At 35.3% G+C, this 22,456-nt stretch overlaps 1 protein-coding gene across 3 annotated transcripts in view; it reads left to right on the top strand.

Annotated features, from left to right (window-relative positions):
- The window catches only part of PIK3C3 (phosphatidylinositol 3-kinase catalytic subunit type 3), a 135,000-nt gene that overhangs the window by 62,501 nt on the left and 50,043 nt on the right, over positions 1-22,456 (top strand). For all 3 annotated transcript variants that reach the window (XR_002772042.1, XM_003784732.2, XM_023510241.1), the window contains 5 exons: positions 1,546-1,700; positions 3,321-3,411; positions 11,254-11,321; positions 17,819-17,924; positions 19,689-19,805. Coding sequence is in view for 2 of the 3 variants with exons in the window: in XM_003784732.2 (XP_003784780.1) it covers positions 1,546-1,700; positions 3,321-3,411; positions 11,254-11,321; positions 17,819-17,924; positions 19,689-19,805 (537 nt within the window). In the remaining variant the exon portion in view is untranslated. The remainder of the gene's footprint in view (positions 1-1,545; positions 1,701-3,320; positions 3,412-11,253; positions 11,322-17,818; positions 17,925-19,688; positions 19,806-22,456) is intronic.

Raw genomic sequence — 22,456 nt, 5'->3', positions numbered from 1 at the left:
TAGCTGTTTGGATCAAGAGACCTAGCTTTCAACTTGTCCCAGCTTTCAGTATGTCTTCCTCACCAACCTTAATCATTTCTAGCTTTGATTTAAATTGAGAGACCTGTGACTCTCTCTTTCACCTGAACACTAAGAGTCTATTGTAGGGTGGTTAACTGGCCTAAATTTAATATTTTTGTGTCTTAAGGAGTACAGAGGTCCATGGAGGGGAAGAGAGAGGGGACTGGCCAATGAGTGGAGCAATCAGCATATACACATTTATCAGTTCACTTTACCATCTTGTAAGGGTGTGGTAGTGGCTCCCCCAGACAATCACAATAGTAACATCAGAGATCACTAATCACAGATTAGCGTAACACTGTGACAGGTATCATAATAATGAAAAAAGTTGCGATATTGTGAGCCTTACCAAAATGTGACACCGAGAGAAGTGAGTTGTTAGAAAAATGGTTGATAGACTTGCTTGAAAGAGGGTTTGCTACAAGCACTACATACATATTTATTAAAACATATGTATGTGTATTAAAATTCAGTATTACAAAAGTACAATAAAGTATGCTTGTATTAAGGAAAGATAGTTTGCTGGAGGTGTTCTCTGTCCTTAGGGAGTTTATAAAATAGTGGAAAGGACAGAGTAAATAAGCAAGTAATTACAGTTGCTATAGATAGATGTTACAAATAGGAAAGAATGGGCTATAAAATACAGTATTCATAGGAGAGTTAACCTGGTTTGTGAACTTGAACAAGAGACTGACATTGAATTGGTAGTCTTAAAGTTATTTAATTAGAAGGTGGCGAGCAAGGTATATAGCAATTGGAAGATAATGGATGCTTTTAAAAATTTTTTAGTTTTTAGTTATTTTCAAAGGTAAATGTGTTAAGAGTTTTCTTTTTTTTAATATATTTTTTTATTTTTTATTTTTATTAAATGATAGCTGTGCACATTAAGGCAATCATGGGGTACAGTGTGGTGTGGTATGAACTTGGGAAGAGCTAAGAACAGCATTTATAGGGTAATACAGGAAATATTTCTGTCCTAAACATTAAACTTGGTTTTTTAATGTCAGTGAAAAACTCAGAAAGTTAAGTTACTTTGTTGATGGCTTTTTAGTCCTAAGTATTTCATTGATTGTTAATAGACTTATGAGGAATTTAGGCTTAGCAGTTTATTTTCTTCAGACTTCCCTAATTTCTCTCTTGATTCCCTTTCCTACTTTTTTTTTTTTCTTTTTCCTTTTTGGATACTAGGTCTTGAAACAAGTCATGTAGTGGCTACTTACTCTGTGCCAGACACTATTCTGTGATTTCTTTTTAATCTGACTCCATCCTCATGTTCTTCTCTGAGGTGTTAATGTCCATTTCATAGATGAGAACTCTGTGAGGCATGGAGAAGTGGGATAACTTAGTCACATGCAAAAGGCAGCACAGCTGAAAAGTAAAAGTAACGTAAAATGTTAACCTGAAATTTTAGAATAAATTATGTCTGGAATCATAATTCATTTGTTTTTCTAATTTTAGCTTATTTTTTGGTTTTTTTTCCCCCAGGATTTGCTGATGTATCTGTTACAGCTGGTCCAGGCCCTCAAATATGAAAACTTTGATGATATAAAGAATGGATTGGAACCTACTAAGAAGGATAGTCAAGGTTCAGTGTCAGAGAGTGTGTCAAGTTCTGGAATAAATTCTGCGGAAATAGATAGGTATGGATATCCAGGGAGGGCACATTTTCAACCTTGATAGTTTTTCTCCCTTTCAAGTTGTTTTCTCCTTTCCTTGCCCCCCAGAGACACTAAACCCCACAATTACTTATTTTGAACTTTTTGCCAGTAAATATGGCTTGGGCACTCACAGTGCAAACATCACAATATTTGAGACCAGTGTTTGCAGGCTATGGAGTCAGAGTTCCTGATTTAAAATCTTAACTCTGCTATTGACTAGCTGTGCAAACTGTGTACATTATGTATTCTCTATGTGTCCCCAGTTTATCTTCTTAAAAACAAGGATAGCAATAATAACTGATATTTAAGAGTTGTTTGATTACTAAATGAGTTGATATTCATAAGAAATTGTCTAATTACACAGTGCTAGGTGCGTGTTAGCTACTGTTACTTACTCATCTTAAAATGAAGAAAAGGGCCTATTGGTGAGCTCAAATAGTTTAGTGAAAAATTGTATTTTTTATCAACTGTTTTTACCTCTTTAGTAAGTTACACTTGAAAAATAGCATGTTATTTGAATTGTAAGTTAATTGTTAAAAATAATAACAATTAGGATATCCCACCTTTGTATCTGATACTGTGCAGTGTGGCCCACATCCATTATCAGCTATCCTCGAAGTTGGTATTCATATCCCTAATTTAGAGATGGTGGACTTAAAGTTAAGTAAATTGCTCAAAGTCTTACACCTTACAAAAGGTAGAGTGGATTGCAAAAGCTCATTTTCTTTCTATTTTGTTTTTCAGAAAATCTTAAAATTTGAAATAAATAGAACTTTTGGGTGAAAATTCTGAGGCTCAGTGATACAAAATGGTTATTAGTTAACCATGAAGTTTGTTAATGACAGAAGCAGGTCTAGATTTCAAATTGCCTAATTCCATCCAGTCACATCAATTATTACACGAGCTGAAGATTGGATTTCTAAATTTTTCTTCATGATGATGATTGTTATACTTTATCTTCTGTGTTTTATTGGGAGAACTAAACAGGAGTAATAAATATGTTTTTGTTTCCTAGGCTACTTTATTTCTTTTCTATTTTTAAGAAAAGAGACCTTTTATGTTTTCCCATTCTAAGTCAGAGGTCTTCAATCTCAAATCATTTACCTTCCTCACTTATGTCTCATAGAATGTTTTACCGGGCAAAGTCTATTCAAAATTTTGTGATGGGATGAAAACTGGAACCTAGTATTTCTGATGTATGGTCTACTACCCAATAATTTGTCGAGCTTCGGGGGGAGAGTTTAAAGCTTTATTTTGTTTTGGAAAAAAAGGTAAAAAAGAGCTAGAGTCTTGTAAATGGATAAGTTTGGAAAATGCTGGTTTAGAGTTAAATGGCTTTAAGAAAAATACAATATTTATCAGAGCCTTTAATGTGCAAACTTACATATAAATTTCCCAAGAGGTGCAACTCATAATTTTTAACCATAGAGCATAATGTGACTTTTTCCAGAGCATAATGGGATTCTAATGTTACACAGAACACAGTTTAGGTAGTGATGCATTAACCAGACATAACTAAGGTGAACTATGCTGAAAAATTTATGTCTTTTCTTATGTACAGAGTATTTTACATTTCAGTGATATCTCCTATAACTCTTTCAGCTCCCAGATTATAACCAGCCCTCTTCCTGCGGTATCTTCCCCTCCTCCTGCATCTAAAACAAAAGAGGTTTCAGATGGTGAAAATCTGGAGGTGAGTACAAAGCTTTCAGGCGTCTCATAGGAAAGCTCCTACCAGATAAACATGTTATGTCTGTCTTTAAAGCCTTGATTTTGATTAAATAACCAAATATTACAAGTTTATTAAATAACTCGTTTTATGATGCATGTTTATGACTTTCCTCCTCAGCAGAAAGTGCCAGATAAGCCTCAATTCAAGTCATTTTATTGGTGCTTTGGGCATATAAATGGATTCATATGCAATATGAAAATAAACAGGGCTTAAATATTTTATTAGGGAAACTCAGAATATTTATTGCCAACATATTTATGAGCATAACTGTAATTGTCAGTGTTTGTGATTACATTGTAGAAATGTATGACTTTGATAGTAGGGATAATAAACTAAGCAGCTGCTTTTAACCAAGTAGACTCATTTCTGAGGTAAAAAAAGACCTATTAGACTAGTCCTACTCTGAAAAGTACATTGGAAGTGAATTGCAGAAGCTTTTTTAATATGTATTGTTGAATTTGTCCTCAAGGCTTCTAATTTAAGAAGAATCTTTAATCCTCTGATGTTAAAAACAAATAATACATGTTTTGATGTTAAAATTTTTTTAAGGAAGAAAACCTACTAAAAAGTGGGCAAAGGTTATGAACAGGCATTTTTCCAAAAAAAGACTTAGATATGACTAAAAAGTATTTGAAAAAATGTTCAACATCACTAATTATCAGAGAAATGCAAATTAAAACCACAAAGAGATACCATCTTACACCAGTCAAAATGGCTATTGTTAAAAGGTCAGAAAACAACAGAAGGTGGTGCCTGTGGCTCAGTGAGTAGTGCACCCTCAGTATGAGGTTCAAACCGTTCCCTGGTGAAACTGCAACAAAAAATAGCTGGGCATTGTGGTGGGCCCCTGTAGTCCCAGCTACTCAGGAGGCTAAGGCATGAGAATCGCCTAAGCCCAAGAGCTGGAAATTGCTGTCACAGCCGTCTCCAAAGGGAAAAAAAGGGAGCTTTTTTTTTTTAAAAAAAAAAAAAAAACAGAGGGCTCAGCACCTGTAGCTCAGCCACTAGGATGCCAGCCACATACACCGGAACTGGCAGGTTCGAATCTAGCCTGGGCCTGCTAAATGACAACTACAACCAAAGAAAAATAAATAGCTAGGCATTGTGGTGTTGCGTTAGTCCCAGCCTCTTGGGAGGCTAAGGCAAGAGAATCACTTAAGCCCAAGACTTTGAGGTTGCTGTGAGCTATGATGGCATGACAATCTATCCAGGGTGACAGCTTGAGACTCTGTCTCCAAAAAAAAAAAGATGTTGGCTAGGATGCAGAAAAAAGAGAAAGTTCATACAGTGTTGGTAGAAATATAAATTAGTACATCCTCTGTGGAAAAACAGTGTGGAGATTTTTCAAAGAACTGAGAATAGAAGCACCATTCAATCCAGCAGTCCCTCCACTGGTTATCTACCCAAAGGAACAGAAATCATTATTTCAAAAAGACACCTACGCTCATGTATTTTGGCAGTACTATTCATAATAGCAAAGATAAGCAATCAACCTAAGTGTCCGTTATTGGATGATTGGATAAGGAAAATGTGGTATAGACACTGTGGAATACTACTCAGCCAAAGAAAAGAAAAGCATGTCTTTTTCAGCAACATGGATGGAGGCGGAGGCCATTATCTTATGTGAAGTAACTCAGAAAGTCAAATGTCCTGTGGTCTTTCTTATAAATGGAAACTGATAATGTGTCTACATCGAGTATAAATATTGGAGACTCAGAAGGGTAAGGGGGTGAGGGATGAGAAAGATTTAATGAGTACAGTCTACATTATTCTGTTGATAGTTACACTGAAAACCCAGACTTCACCACTACACATACATGTTCATATAACAAAACTGTACTGTGCTTCCTAAATCTGTAAAAAGAAAAAAAGAAAGACGGGGTGCAGTGGCTCATGCCTGTAATTGCAGCATTCTGGGAGGCAAGGTGGCTGGGTTGCTTGAGCTCACAGGTTAGAGACCAGCCTGAGCCATAGAGAGACCCTACCTCTAAAAATACATGGGCGTTGTGGTGGGCGCCTGTAGTCCCAGCTACTGAGGCAAGAGAATTGTTTGAGCCCAGGAGGCTGAGGTTGCTGTGAGCTGTGATGCTATGGCATTCTACCAGGGGCTGCAAAGTGAGACTCTGTTTCAAGAAAAAAAAAAAAGAAAAGAAAAACATTTAAAAATAAAAGAAGAGAGAGAATAGATTTAAAAAGTTCATTTTCTTTTTTATTCCTTTTAGTCAGATTTTATTAGTTAATGATTGACTCTTTTAACTATTAAATATTAAAGTTTGCGTGTTTGCATGCCTCTTGATAGAACAAACTAACTGAAAAAACAAATTTTTAAACCATAGGGTCATAGAATCCTTGGATGAGCCCTTTACCCCATCCACTTATAGTCTAATTATTTTGCTCTTTCAAAGCTAAGGTATTGATTCATTGATTCATTCAGTCATACGTATTTTTTTGAGCTCTTATTATGGACCAGGAACTGTCCTAGGTGCTGAGGTTGTTGCAGCAAAAAACAAAACAGTCACAATCTTTGTCTCATGGAGCTTACATTCTACGATTGGGGTAGGTGATAGTCAATAATATTTATATATAGTAGAAGAAATAATGATACCTATCTTTTATTGGTAAAAATAAACGAGAGAGGGATGATAAAAGAGTTTTTGGTTGGAGATAGTTACAGTCAGGGAAGGCTTTGCTGAAAAAGTAACACCCTATTTAAAGATGAAGCATGTGAGGGAATAATTCCCAGGTGGCTGTCTAGGGAGACAGCACTCAAGCAGAGGGAACAGCAAGTGTAGAGGCCCTAAGACCAGCGTTTAAGTGCATGCGTTTGTGAAACATCAGAGACTAGCGTGTCTGTTTGCAGAGTGAGCAAAAGCGAGCGTGGCAGATCTGACTCGAGAGAATTGGGGCCAAAGCGTCTAAGATAAGATAGCTGAGGAACAGAAAGTGAAGTGATTTGCCTGCAGTTGTGCAGCGAGTCTGAAGTAAGAATTCTGCTGGTGAGGAAACGGCTGCCTCTTTGTCATCCTCCTCATCTAGTGGGGGCGTGAAGTTATGGTACCAGGTCTGCTTTCAGTGTCTCAGACCCTGCCCCACCATGGAAAGTCCTTTTCCCCTGGCCCAAAGGGGCTGGAGAGATGTTAGAAGATGGCTATGAGAGATGCCTCTGTGAATCTGCTTTGAGCTATCAAGTGGCATCCACACTCAAACAGGTGAAACATGATCAACAAGGTGCTCGGATGGAAAAGTAACCAGTCAAGTCCAAGGCCAGGCTCTGTGATTATAAAATACATTTCTGAACTAAAACAGTTCTTTTTGCAGATGAATATGATTTCAACTCAGGACCTGTCCAAATGAGGGATTTTAAAATGTTTAGGTTTTTTTCTATTTTTAGACATGTAATTATGTAGATTTTACCTTTTTCTAACCTTCTAAACATGCCAAATCCTGGCCAAAAGAATTAGTTTTTGAATGTTCTATCATTTGCAAATATAGCAAAATATTTTTGAACATAGATATCCCGAGTTGATTTTATTGGAGGACTCAAGCAATTTATAGCAAATTAGTCTTTTCAAAGAGCTCACAAAAAAAAAAAAAAGAAAGAAAGAAAAGAAAATTGGATATCATTTATTCAGGGTTTGTAGGCCATTGGACTGAATGAGTTAGTTGGAAGCTAAGCTACATGGGAATAATCCAGCTGAGGTATGTTGGTGGCTAACTCAGATTGGCTTGCGTTCTCATGCTGGGAAGCTCTGCTGAGGATATCGTTTTTGTAAATTGTACTCCACCTGTCATTCAAAACTTTTAGGCTAGGGCAGCACCTATGGCTCAAATGAGTAGGGTGCCAGCCCCAAATACCAGAGGTGGCAGGTTCAAACCTGGCCCCGCTAAAAACTATAAAAAAACAAACAAAAAAAACATTTTAGGTTAAAAATAATAATTGTTTTTATATATTTCTGATGTTTCTCTTTTGACTGATAAACTGTCTTTGTTAAATCACTAATTAAGCCACTTTACTCTCAGAATCAAGTGGAAATCATTTGGGTAACGTTTCCTTCCCCTCTCTGTGGCTCCCAGTAGAGTAATATTGCACAAGCTTTCATCACTTTAAGTTGATATTCAGCCAAGCTACATTGACTTTCTTCTTGTCACCACTGGAAGATATCATCATTCTTGTCTTTTTCCTGACATCTGAGCAGTGTCTTATGTCTTTCCTTATTTTTCCTTTGTAGTTTTAGAAACATATTTTACCTGTCCTTGCTAGATCTTAAAAAGAAGGCAGAAAGTCAGGTCCATTGGACATATTTTATAAATTCCGTGGGTTATTGAAGGTGTATTCTCTAACTGTTGGGTACAAAATTGTACAGAAGTCACTAGAGCAGACTTATTAGTTGTAATGTTGAAATCTTTTTTACTCTGTCCTAATGTTTTTTCCTGCTTGTTCTGTGCATAGACTAGGTTAAAATTCCTCTGTATGACGGTGGAATTATCAGTTTCCCCATACATTGATGTTAGTATTTGCTTTAAATATTTTGAAGTTCTTTTATTAAGTACCTTCAAGAAAATTGAATCTTTTGTCAGTTTAGTAACCCTGTTTATATCTAATAATACTTTTTACCCTAACATCTGTTTTGTCTGAAATTAAGAGAGGTTTGTCATGATCAGTATTCACTGGTATACTTTGTTGATCCTTTCCTTTCGATGTTTGTAGCCTTACATTTTAGTTTTAACTCTTGTAAACATAGTTAAATTTTATTTTTAATCCAGTTTAACACTATGTTTCTTAATTGGAACTTTTATCCTACTTGTTTTTCTTATGGTTGTAGCTGTCTTTGGATTTATTTTACCATCTTATGTAGTATTTTGTATACTTTATTTATTATATATATATATTTACATATATATATTTTTTTCCCTTCTTGCCTATCTTTGGCTGAATCTCTCTCCCCTCCCTCCACTCTATCCCATCTTAGTATTTAACCCCAAATTAGATAATATCACTGTTATTATTACATACACTCAGTAAATATTTGGAGATACTTATCTCCAAGGATATCCTATCTCTGATTTATAAGATGAGATCATTTTTTTTGTAAAGCACACTTTCTTTAAATTCCCTTAAAATTTTAGAGCATTGCTCATCTGACTTTAAAAATTTATAATACACATTTCCCATTTCATGATATTTTTAAAGTTAATTCTTTTCTTCTTATGTTCTGTAAATAATTTCTATGAAAAAGTTTTGGATTAAAATACATACATCACTATATAAAGGTATAATGTCCTTGTTATATAGGCAGAAGATAAACTTTAGGTCTAAATTCTGCCTGTTAGGCTCAGGGATTCAGCGTGACATGCTGATTTCTTTCTTTCTTTCTTTTTTTTTTTTTTTGAGATAGAGTCTAAAGGTGTCACTATGGGTAGAATGCCATGGCATCATCGTAACTCACAACAACCCTCCAACTCTTGGGCTCAAACAATCCTCTTGCCTTAGTTTTCATATTTTTACTAGAGACAGGATCTCGCTTTTTGCTCAGGCTGGTCTTGAACTTGTGAGCTCAAGCTATCCACCCACCTCAGCCTCCTAAAGTGCTAGGATTACAACTGTGAGCCACGACTCCCGGCCGCATGATGGCTTTCTGATTGAGGAGTTTCCTTGTTGGCTTTTGTTGCACATTTAAAATACAGAACTAAAGCTTTAGCTCTAAAATTGGAGATAAAATCCTTACTATCTCTGAAGGCACTGGCACATCTCCTTGGTAATAACAATGTCTCATTACGTGCTTACTTTCTTAAACTCCTACTCCAAGGAAACTTCTAATCCATTGATCTCTGCCCTTTTCTTTGTTCTTAGCCTTCTTTAATATTTGCTTTCCTCTGAATATAGTTTTTATCCCATGGCTCATCATTTTAGTCATTCTCTTATAAATACCTACAGGTCCCCTGGCAAAATCTCAGTTCTTCCTAATTCATAACCTAGTTTCTTTACGCCTGAATATTGCTGAAGAAAAACGGATAGCTTGGCATGTTTGTGTCCCTGTAAATTCGTGATGACAAACCTCATATAAGCACTCAATGCTCTCTGCCAACTTACATTTCCCTAAGTAGGTTAATCTCCCTGCTCTGCAGAGATTTTCTCATCCATATTCCACTCTGTTCTTCATACCCTGCCTCCAAGTCTTCAGATAACAATTCTGCCTAATACTTAATGGATATAGAAGAAAATAGAAGCCACTAGGTGAGACTAGTATTAGTTTCCCATCACCAAATTTATAGACATGAATCCCTTCCTATCGTTTCCTTCTGTTTCCTTGCACAGAAGAAACACAACTACCTTCAAAAATGTGCTGTTTTCCTGATAGAAATATTCAAGTGTTTGTTAGTACTTTCCATCTTAAAAATTCAAAAAAACCCCAGAAAAACCCGAAACAAACAAAGCTCTCCCTTGACACCACATCCCTCAAAATAACACCGTATTTTCTTACTTTCCTTTTCTAAGGAATTACATATATACATTTTTTTGCTTCCTTCCTTCCCAGTCTTTACTCCATGTCATTCTGGCTTTTGCTTCAAACTTATTTGCTAAGTTATTAAATGACTTACGGTTTTTTGATTATATACTCTTGCAATTCCTTCAGGAGTATTGAGCAAGGTAACTAACACTCTTCTTGAAGACGAGCTCATCTCATGGTTCAGCTGATACATAGATCCCTCGTGTTCCTCTTCATCTCTCTTGCTTTTCCTTCTTGGTTCCCTGTGTCAGCACTCTCTCCTCCGCTTGATATCTCAGTGTTCCTCAGGGTCCTCTTCTCTTCTCAATTTATACTCTTGCCGTAGGCTATACTAATAAAATCAAATTTATATTTCTATCTCAGATCTCTCATCTGAGTTTCAGATTCATGTATTCAGATACCTTCTCATCTCCATTGTATATCTGCCAGGTATTTCAAACTTCTTATTTCAAAATACAACTCTTCCCCTCAATCCATAACCAGCTTCTTGTCTAAAATTTCCATCTGTGAAATAACAAATCAACCTGTTTGCTAAATCCAGAAATTTGGGAATTAACGTTCCTTTCCCTCCTATTTTCTATCCATTTGTAGATCTTGTTAATTATGCTTCAATGTATTTCTTTAATTTATCTCCTTGCCATCTCCACTCTCATTGTTCACTCTTCTAGACTGCTGTAATAGCATCCTTACTGACCTCAGGTCCGTACTTCTTAGACCAACCAGAGTCATTTTCATAAAACGTAAATCAGATCATCTCACCCTCCAGTTAGGATCTTTTGTTGGGTATCTCTAGCTTTTAAAATCAAATCCATACCACATAATAAGGGTATGTGATTTTAAAGGTCACATAATTTGACCCTTTCCTATCTTAACAATCTCTTTTACTTTAGTATTCACTGTATTTTAGCTATATTTATAGTTCCTCATACAAGCTAAGCTCAGGCCTTGCCTGAATATCATGTCCTCATTGCTGCCTTTTCTAACCTCCCACCCTAAATTATTTCTATGACCATTTCTTTAATGTCTCTCTTCTCCCCAACAAATACTAAGCTCCAGGGGGACTAGGAGCTCTGCAAGGAGCTGTGGCATTCTAACTCTTGTATATTGTCTGGTTTAGAATAAATATTGGATGGATGGATGGATGGATGGATGGATGGATGGATGGATGGATTAAAATCTGAATCTGTGATATAAGGTATACAGATAAAAAGTGTATAGTAACATATAGATTTGCTTATCTCACCCCTGTTAATAGCAGATGGTAACAAATTTACATTTCTTTTAATTCTTTCAGCAAGATCTCTGTACCTTCTTGATATCAAGAGCCTGCAAAAACTCAACATTGGCTAATTATTTATACTGGTATGTGGAAATAATTTTCTATTTTTTTCTTATTATTCTTAAGGGCTATTTTTTTAATGCTATAAATATAAAGATAGTTTAAGATGTGAACAATCATCAAAAGTCTAGATACGGTATTTATATCTAGCTGTATTCATTTATAGCTGGGCTTATAGAAGTGTTTGTTTCTACCACTATTCTCTTCCCTGTGCTAACTTTCCAGGAGTTAGGATATATGTAGGCAAAGTAATGAGCATTTTCAGCTTGATATCTGGTGTCCTTTTATGCTATTTAAGTAGTGTGAGTGTGATACTTCACAGTGCATCAGGAATGTCTATTTTCATATTATTTACCCAAACAATGGAATGATTTAAAAATAGGAAGTAGGAATTCAGAATTACCTTATCTCATTTTAAACATGAGGAAACTGAAGCTGAGGCTTTCTTTAATTGAACTTGTTAGAACCTGACTTACAAATGCATCATTTTTCTACCACTTTGCCATCTGCAGAGTATTTCAGGGACCTTTTTTCATTTGTCCCTGTGCGATTAAATGAGGAGAATATAAGTATCTTTATTTTACATGAGAACAATGTCCTGAATAAGTTAGAGAAAAGAGGAACTAAGGCATAGAATGATTGAGACAGTCATATAGTGATATGAAGAATGGCTTGCTGTATCTGTCACAGAATTCTAAAGGGTGAGGGACAAATAATTTAAGCCAATCAGAAATATTTTAGTTCAATAAACGCACACATTAGGATTAAACACTAGTTAAGAGAGACTTACCCAGTTTTACAGAATAAAGAAAGGGCAGAACCATCTGGATAAGCCCTAAGCCTTACCCACATTTGACAGAATACTTAAAACGAAATATTATTTTTTAAACTTCCAGATGTATTTGCAGTTTTTTAGCTGTAGAAATGATCTCTGATCTAGTATTATTGCTCTGTTTGCAGCCTTAATGTAAATGATACAAATTAATAGATGACCATTCTAAAAGCAAGTTGAGTATCCAAATCCAAAAATCCAAAATATGAAATACTCCCAAATCGGAAACTTTTTAAACACTTACATGGTGTTCAATAAAAATTACTCATTGGAGCATTTTGGATTTTGGAGTTTTAGATTTGAGATGCTAAGTATATAATGTAAATATTTCAAAATTCTAAATCCAAAATACTTCTCCTCACATGATTTCAGATAAGGGATGCTCAACTTGTATTTTTGAAGAATAATGAGGCATTTTGCTTTACATGAAATTAGGCAAAATACTATCATGCTTTAAACTGAGCTTAGAGGAACTCTTCTGTGGGCCAAATCAATCTTTAATTTCCTTCTCTCTCTATAGACCAGACTAAACCAAAATAGTCTTTTAACACACATGTTCATTATTTACATAAGCAATAATTATTTATTTAATCTTTTATATTTCTCTTTATAAAAAAGAAAAACTGCTATCAGCCATCTTAACCAAATCAGTCATTTTGTTTTTCCCTTTTAGAACCTGTAACTCCCTCCAATCCCCATTGGCTTCAGTAGTGAGAAGAAAAATAGATCCCTGGTTTTACTTTAGCAGTTTAATATATAATATTCATAAAACTACTTTTCCCTCATATTCAATTTCAGTACATCCTTGAGAATACACCCACAGAATGTTTTGGCTGGTATTAATCACAATTTTTTCACTAACAAGTTTACTTTGAAACTCTCATATTGCCAAATCGCTGCTTTCTCCTTTTAATGTAACCTGTTGCTTCCTAATGTTGTCTATATGCCACTGTGAATGTGTATGTCTGTTCACTGTTTTATGGAAAAATATTTTTTCACAAAAATCTAAATATTTAAAAGAGAGTAAAGAGAAAAATGTTTGGGGTGTATTGAGTTTTGAGTTTTTCTAAGCTTCTTAGGTATTTTCAAAATTGAGATTTTTAAGAGTTCCTTTATAGATATTTTTGTTTCCTTGCAATATTCATGGAAACTTTTCTCTAGCTCAGAACTTAGTAGAGAGTAGTCATTATTCTGAGTTTAAGGGCTGTATGTGTGTATATTGACTATTTGGAACTTTGAAATTAGGTATTTTATGGATTTGATTATAGACCAGGTTTCATTATAAAATTTGAAATTAGTGTTGATAAAATCTTTCTTTGATCTCTTATTGCAAGTAGGAAGAATTTACAAATCATTCTGAAAGCTGGCACTTAGTAGGAAACCTATTGGATGAACAGCTTCCAACATGGCAGCTACTTCTGTTTCCAAACACCACTTTGTTTTCTTCAGAGACAATAAACCCAGTACAGCCTGAGTTCCTAGTCTTCTAAGCGTTCTATCAAACTCAGATGTGATTTGTGTTTTCCCACTATATCTCTGATTCACTGAAGCAATAGCACATGCTATATCTGCTTATTCTCTAAGGAGTAATTGTTTTTCCCATATTTACAGTTTGCCTACTACATATTCAGAAATACTCATGGGGAGAAACGTTATGGATGTGGACTCTTGACTTTTATAGACAATGCTTTGCAGAATGTAGGGTAACAATATGGGGGGAAAAGCTTTAGTTGGTTTAAAATGATCCTTCTTTTCCTTTGAACATGTACAGAATTGTATAAAAATAATCAAATGTAGGAATTTAAATGCTTCTCATTTTAAACTTATTCTAATATAATGCTTTAAAATATAACCTTTAATTAATTGTACTGTTTCCTTTTGAATATTTGAACTTCCTTTTTCCACTTATTTCCTTTTCAGTGATTTAAGCGGAATTCTTGCTATAGCTAAATCCTGAGGGGCTTACAGTTGTGCCAACAATCCTTTTAAAATGAATAGTGTCAACCTTTTAAGCCACAGAGGGGACTTACCGTCTCCAATCTGTAAAATGTTTGGCATCAGTATCTATAAATTGTTGCAGTTTTTTATAGCCATTCCAGTGTGCTGAAATTGAAAGTAAACTTTGGATGCTTTGACATGTTTTCTATAACTTTTAAGACCTCTCAAGGTAATAAAGGTTATTTACTCCACAAAATTAAATTGCCGGGAAACAGGTAGCCCACTGATGTCATCTTACAATGGGTAACCGGACAATTTGTCTGTATTTCTACTTTAAGATGACAGTTTTCCAAGAAATGCCTTAGAGTGCTTTGTCAAACCTAATTTATTGGTGTGAACAAAAAACTGAGAAATGATTCAAATCTAGGTCTCCTAGTTCTTGATATCTAACCTTGTCTTTCCTATTTGAAGATGACATTGTCATTTTTATTTTAGATAGACTTTTTCTTTGTGACAGAAATTTGGCTTGAATGACTTTTGAGAGGTGTTTGATACTTGACCCTTATCATGAACATCAGTGTAACCAGAAATCACTTAGCCGTAGTGCTTGGTGGTCAGAAAGACCTGAACACAGCAATGGGCCTGACTATGGTGGTCATCTGTATGTTTATTTAGGGACGAGTTTGCTGTATGAACATACAGGAAAAGATAACTGAGTATACTAAGATGATAAGCAAGGACTTTAACTAAAGGGTATGGATTGGATTTGAATAATACCATATTTGAATAATACCATTTAGAACCACTGTCTTTTTGACATTCTTAAGTGCTGTCCTGAAATGACCAAACATTCTGGAATGCCATGAATAGAAAATATGAGCTTATTCCTTATCTGTTCTTAGCTTAATCATCTATGCAGTTTCTGTAGTGATGGAAATGATCTTCCATGGTGTGTATGTAGCTACTGAGCACTTGAAATGTTGATAATGTGACTGAGAAACTGAATTTTGAAATTTATTTTAATTTAAATAGTTACAGGTGTCTAGTGATGCTCTAAGTACTGAAAGACATTCTTAATTCAGGATTTAGGAATACCTTTTTAACTTTTGGTTTGGGATTCTTGGGAATATGATGTAGACATAGTGTCATAGCTCAATTTTTCATACCACTGTACAGAAAAGTCTGGGTTACATGACTCAGGACAGCTGCAACATCTTTTATTCTCCTGGTAAAACATTACACTGGGAAGTAGGAAAGGGAAAGCTCTTACCTTTATCAAACTTTAAAAAACTTTTCTTTGTGTAAGACTATCGGATATTCCAGGGATACTGAAAGCTTTTAAGGTTGACACTTGGTATTGATTTCTTTATTACCTGTGAAGGGTTCTAAGTAAGAGTTAAACATGTGAAACAGTGACAAGCAGGGAATGTTTTCACCACTAATTGTGTAAGATGTTATGCCTGTTCTAGGAAGTCAAGAGAAAGAAGAAGTTGTGAGGGTCCGTGAGACCTCCTGGAAGAGAGAATGTCAGCTGAGCTTGAAGGATGGGTAGAATACAGAAAGAGAATAGACAGGGAAGGTGTTTCTGGATAATACTACAGTATGAGCAGAGCACAAAGTGGGCACCTACGGAGGGGTATTAGAGCATTGACCTGGCTGGAGTGAGAGCATAAATTCGGGACAGTGGAAGTTTGAAACAGAAACTTAGAGCCATAGAAAATGTTTTAAAATTGTAGAAAAGAGGTAACCATTGATGCTTTTGTCAATATAGAGGAGAAATGAAAGTATTTAAAAGATGAAAAATGTATCATGATTGAATTGAACAATATGTAGTTTCTTTTTAGAGTTAGAGAGGCTAGTATGTACTTCATATCTGCTGTTTGATTCCAAATAGGACTGCACAGTACAGAACCATCATAAGAGGCATTTAATAGGAAAAATCAATAAGGTCGGGTGATTAATTGAGTGTAGTTTTCTGAGGCAGGGGAATATGAGCTAAGTTTGACTTTAGATGCGTGGACAACAAATTGAACACAAAATGCCATCAGAAGTTTTAGGTAGGGTTGGTGTTCTCTGATTTGGTAGCAGCCCCACCTCTTCCCTCTTTTCTTATAGGCAAGTGATTGAAACATTTGTTTCCTGCCTGACTTTAGATAAAACTTGAGTTTGTGAACCCTGCTATGTAAGAATTTCTGGCCCAAATTTCTGGAATAAATATTGATAGTACCTTCAGTGAAGGTAGAAAAAAAAAATCTCCTTTTCTGTGATAAGATCAGTTTTATGCATACTCAATTAAAAAGGACAAGCAATATCTTGAAAAAGGGATCTGACACATGAAAATTAGGGTGGATAAGTGTGAAAGCAAACTACATAATATATGCAAAATTAGACCTTTGATGTTAAAAAAAGGAATATACACATTTGAGAATTATCAATATTGAGCTAATAGCTAAATCCATGAAAGTAGAATTATCATTTGTTCAACAATAATATATTGAGCATCTGTTATGAACCAGGCATGGAAGTGTTTAGGGTATATAGTGGAGAACAAGACAGGTAAGCTCTCTGCTCTCATGAAGTCTACCTTGTAGGTAGCTGAATAGTATAAAGGATAATAAGCATCTTTGAGTTGAAATTTGGGAAATACTCTCAGTTAAGCAGGCTGAAAAAGTGTATTGTAAAGATAAAACAGTGATAATCAGTTTAGAAGAATAGAAAGAATACTTGGGATCTAAAGTCCCAGGTTCCAATCTCAGTTCTATAATCAACTAATTGTGTGCCCTGGGCAAGACACAACCCCTCTACTCTCAAGTTTCACTGGTAATAAAGCAATCAAGTTGATCTAGAGTTGTGTTTTTCAATCTATTCATCATGATCCATTGAAATTAACTTAAAGTTTCACAGTAAAGTGTTTGTTATTTAAAGAAAAATGAAATGGAACAGAGCAGCAGCTATTAACACATTATTCATAGCATACCGCTTTGTGAAATTTTTAGGTTTATGCATCTGTGTGCACACATATGGCTTTGTTTACCCAATTGTGATATAAATGTTACTTGTTCTTCTGGTTTGTTCCCATTGGAACATTTAGAAACACTGGATTCGATGACCCCTGAAATCTTATGCAGATGGTTGTTTATATGATTTCTGTAATTGTATGAGCAGATTAAGTTTAAGAAAACATTTAAAATTTCTTTAACTCTCTAAAACTACAGTTTTATAATAAAAAAGTTGAAGATTATATATAGATTCTTTTTCTATAGAGAGAGTGAAACGACATCTGATGGGAAAGGAAAAGCTCAATTTAAACATTTATTCATCTTAGTTTTCAGAATAAGAGGAGATTTGTAATACCAAAGAATTACATAGACTATGAAAATTGTAGTTCTTATACTGGAGTTACTTGGTGTATATATGAGGTTAGATATTTTTGAGGATTTAATTACTCTAAGTACCTCAGAAATTAGTAGAAGAAAATGCTTGTTTTGGTGGCATTTAATTTAGGATATCCTTTTTAGGATATTGCACAAGCTAAGGTATTACTATTGTTAGTTTACCTATTAGTAATAATTGTATACATTGCTCCTTCATTTTTCACTTTTAGGTGTAGTGATAAAATGTGTTTATTACTCCAGTTTAAATATCTTTGTAAATGTGAATTAATCTGTTTTGATGAAAAAGTATAAATATTTTCAAAATGAATCTCAGTTCTTTTTCTTATCACATGAGTAATTTAAACATATATTTAAGGTATGTGATAGTGGAATGTGAAGATCAGGATACTCAGCAGAGAGATCCAAAGACCCATGAGATGTACTTGAATGTCATGAGAAGATTCAGCCAAGCATTGTTGAAGGTAACATTTAAAGTGGGGGCTGACAAACTGCAGTACATAGGCCAAATTTGGCCTGTTCCCTGTTTTGATACATCCCGTGAGCTAAGAATCATTCTTATATTTTTAAATGGTTGAAAACAAATCGAAAGAATATTTTGTGATGCCTAAAATTATGTGAAATTCAGATTTCAGAGTTCATTAAAAAATTATTGGAACATGTAGTGACACTCATTTGTTGTCATATCGTCTCTTATTACTTTTGCACTACAATAATAGTTTAATGGTTGGAATAGAAACTGGGCAGCCAAGAAGGCCTAAAATATTTACTGTTTGGTCTTATACAGAAAGTTGGTTAATCCCTGGTTTAATGAAATAATTCTATACATGGAATGTAACAAAAAAGCTTTGCTTTTTTTACTTCCTTTGCTATTTTATATTTTTCTTATCAAAACTATATACATTCCCAGAAATCTATCAGTAGTTATATTGCAGGTACTTTATATAACTTATGTATTCCTAAAATATTTTTGCTGCTTTGACAGTTTTTAGGGACATGGGAAGCTATTTTACTCCTGGTGTTCTTCTAATTCCTAAAGCAATGTCACAGGTCAGCCAACAGAGGGTGCAAGGGCAGCGAGAAGAATACTCACAAGGACCTTTATTGCAGACACAATTTACTTCATAGTGTCTTTTATCTGCTGTTTCATGTTTCATGTTCTTAAAATTTTAAATCACATCTTATTAAACATATTGAGACTAAGGTTTTATACAGTTCTCACAGCTCAAGGCTTTTCAACATCAAACGTATTGGCCAATAACCCTTGGTCTTTTCCTCTAATCTCACTTTTGTCACTTATATCGTCTGTCATCCCATGAAGACATTTCAGTTTCTCCAAACTTAAGTTTCCTCATCTTTGAAACAGGGATAATGCATTTGCCCAGCTGCCCTTACTAGGGTAATTGGGAAGATTAAATGAGATAATGTATTTTACACTATTTTATGACCTGATTATCACTCCATAGCATTTAGGGGTTTTTTTATAATTATTTTTTATTAAATCATAACTTTGTACATTGATGCACTTATGGGGTTCAGGGTACTGCTTTGATATACAATGTGAAATGTTTACATTGAACCAAGTAACACATCCATCACAATTATACTCATTTCTTAATAGTTTTGAAATGTACCATTGCATCATGCACATCAGGTGAGGTTCCCCGAATACCCTCCTTTCTCCCACATCCCTTCTCCCCACCCCTCTCTCTCCTCTTCCCTGCTACTGCATTTAGTTTTTGTGGCTTATATTTTACTGAGTAAGCACATATTGTGGTGCTATATGATTCTTTTTCTTAGTTGATTTTTCGTTTCTTGAAGATAATATCTTTGTTGCTGCCATATATATATGTATACCTGGCATATTTCTAAAGACATCATAGGCTTCCAGATACTTACTGAATTAAATAATGAGTGAATACAGTATTTCAGGTTGAATGAATCCTATCTCATTGCGTGGTTATCTATGGGGGGAGGGTGCTGTTGTAGTTAAACCAGTATTTGCTGAAGACTCATATAATTTTCAGTTGTGAATGTGTCGGTGATATTTAACTAATACAGCAGTTTTCTCATTATCTCTAAGTCAAGATAATGAATCTTTTTCAGTTTTGTTTTGTATTAAAGTCTGTAGCTTTTAGAAGTACAAATAAAGATCACCCATGCTATTAAAGAAACTCTGATCATTATGCGACACAGAACTCATTCTCCTTTACTTTGACTCCTTTCAGGGTGATAAGTCTGTCAGAGTAATGCGTTCTTTGCTAGCTGCACAGCAGACGTTTGTAGATCGGTTGGTGCATCTAATGAAAGCAGTGCAGCGTGAAAGTGGAAATCGTAAGAAAAAGGTAAGCCCGTGGTGTTTGCTTCTGTTTATGACTACTAGCCGTGTGGCATAACAAACGACTGCGTTTTGGCTACTGTCTCTGTGAACTGATGTTATGTGAACTTCTTCTCTTGCAGTTATAGTAACAGGAACACTTATAAGCACTGATTATTCAATTTACTTACATTAATACAGGCAGTCCCCAAGTTACAAACATCCAGCTCTTATGCAGCTCACACATGTGAATGGAGGCTATTACAGTAAGTCCTCAAGTTACAAACATCCAACTGATGTGTGGCTCACATTCACGAACAGAGACTGTTACAGGTAATAGGCAAATGTACCTGTTCCAACTTACAAATTCAACTTAAAAACAAACCTGTGTAGTACTTAATCTTCACAACAACCCCATAAGTTAGGAACTATTCTGATTGTGAGGGAAAACAGGCAAAGAGAGGTTGAATAATTTGTCCAGCGTCACATAGCTAGTAAGTATTAGAATTGGGATTTGTGCTTACACATTGTGGGTCCATATTTTTACCTACAATGGTATACTACCTCTCATTTTAGAATCTTAGTATATTACAATATAATAGATTCAACATGGAAAGAATCTCCAGACATCATTTAGATTAGAACTCTTCCAAGAAAATTAGGGTTCAGACTTGCCTGAGGTTGCAGAGCTGGTTGTTAGTAACAACACTGGCATTGTGTCTGTTCTCCTGGCTAGAACACTGATCTGTCTCTCAACTCTGAGGCTTCCACTTGATGAGTATGGATCGTCTTCATATGTCCCTTTTTCTGAGCAGTGCGCTAAATGATATGAAGGATTTGCTTGGTATCTTCTCTTTTTCTGTCCCAGTAGATGATAGGCAGATCTTTCTTAGTGACTTTTGTAAAACAACACAACTCGTTTTACTGTTATTCTTTGGACCTGTGAGAGGAAAGCAGAGAGGAAAACATGAAGAATTAACTCAGAAGTTTCAAAGAATCAGGTTGAATGAGAAACACTAGCAGAGATATGTACAAAAAATAATATTCATCTGGTTATAGAAGGGAAAATAGGCGGAGGAGAAACATGTTTAATTGAATTGGCATTTGGTTTGTTGCTGAGCAAAATCACAAACCATGGTCAAATAAATAAATCCCTAGTGCTCTTCCCCATGGAGGACCTCTCCCCACAGGTGCCTATGTGAGAAGCAGTGTGATCTGAATGCTACCAGCAGAGGGAGTGTCTGCTCCTCTGAGATGCAATTTGTGGCTTACATTTGAAACCACTGTTATTAAGTTACAAGCTCCTCTGTTCAGCAGATATGTGCATCTTTAGCTATCCTGGAAGATTACTGCCTATTTGAGATATCAATTAGATACACCCCCTGAAAAATAAATTTGTGTTTGCCACATAGCCTATTTTTTAAGTCAGACCAACCTAAATACAGTGTCAACATTGGCTAAAATCTTTTTAAGCATTTTATAATACGACATGATAAAAGACCCTTGATTTTATTTACAGGGATTTACTAGAATCAAGCACTGGTACCTGGAGAAATACAAAAGTCGCTTTTTACTACTATTATTTGTGTTAATACTGGTAATGATAAAGTTACCACTAATAATTTAACACCATCGATGGTACTTTTTCATCCTAATTAATTTGGGAAAACTATATCAGGGTGAGTGTAAGCACTGAAATTTTAGACTTGTGGTGGGGTGTATTAGTCTGTTTTATGTTTTTGTTATGGAAATACCTGAGTCTGGGTAATTTATAAAGAAAAGAGATTTATCTGACTTACGATTCTACAAACTGGACAGGAAGCATCTTTTTCTGGTAAGGGTTTCAGTGAGCTTCCAATCAAGGTGGAGGGGAAAGGGGGAGCAGGTGTGTCACATGTGAGAGAAGGAGCAAAGGAGAGGGAAGGTGGTGCCCAGCTCTCTTACCCAGCTCGTGCATAAACTAATAACAGGGATCTAACGCATCATTGCTGGGAGGGAACCAACCCATTCATGAGGGATCTGCCCCCATTACCCAAACATCTCCTACCCAGCTCCACCTCCAACACTGAAGATCAAAATTCAACATGAGATTTGGAGGGGCCAAACATTCAAACACTATCAAAAGGTAATTTCTGAGTTAAGTCTCAAATGGATAAAACAAATAATAAAAATGATAATATTATTGCTTTTTTTTTTTTTGGAGACATAGTCTCATCTTGTTGCCCTCAGTAGAGTGCCATGGCGCCTTAGCTCACAGCAACCTCAGATTCTTGGGCTTAAGCAGTTGTCTTGCATCAGCCTCGAAGAAACTGGGACTACTGGCTGTTTCATGTGAAGCTTAGTACCCCGTCGACTACCTGCCACAACTCCCAACTCCCAACTATTTTTTAGAGATGGGATCTCACTCTTGCTCATGCTGGTCTCAAACTCTTGAGCTCAGACAGTCTACCTGCCTCAACTTCCCATATAATATTGTTGCTATCTTCTTTCCTTTTTTGACCTTTAGTTTAGGAAAAAATTATTACAAGTGGTCTTTGAGTCTGGATATTTGAGTTCAAATAAAAAATACATTTTCTATTGACATTTAAAAAATTAACCCTTTCCCTTATTTTGGTGGTCCTTAAAACATGGGGTTTTTTTGTTTGTTTGTTTGTTTGGTTTTTTTTTTTTTTTTTTTTT

This window comes from Otolemur garnettii, unplaced genomic scaffold (assembly GCF_000181295.1).
Source record: "Otolemur garnettii isolate 467f Iridium unplaced genomic scaffold, OtoGar3 scaffold00012, whole genome shotgun sequence".
NCBI classification, from domain to species: Eukaryota; Metazoa; Chordata; class Mammalia; order Primates; family Galagidae; genus Otolemur; species Otolemur garnettii.
The sequence above is the reverse complement of the archived record's forward strand: the minus strand, read 5'-3'. Positions and strand labels throughout refer to the sequence as shown.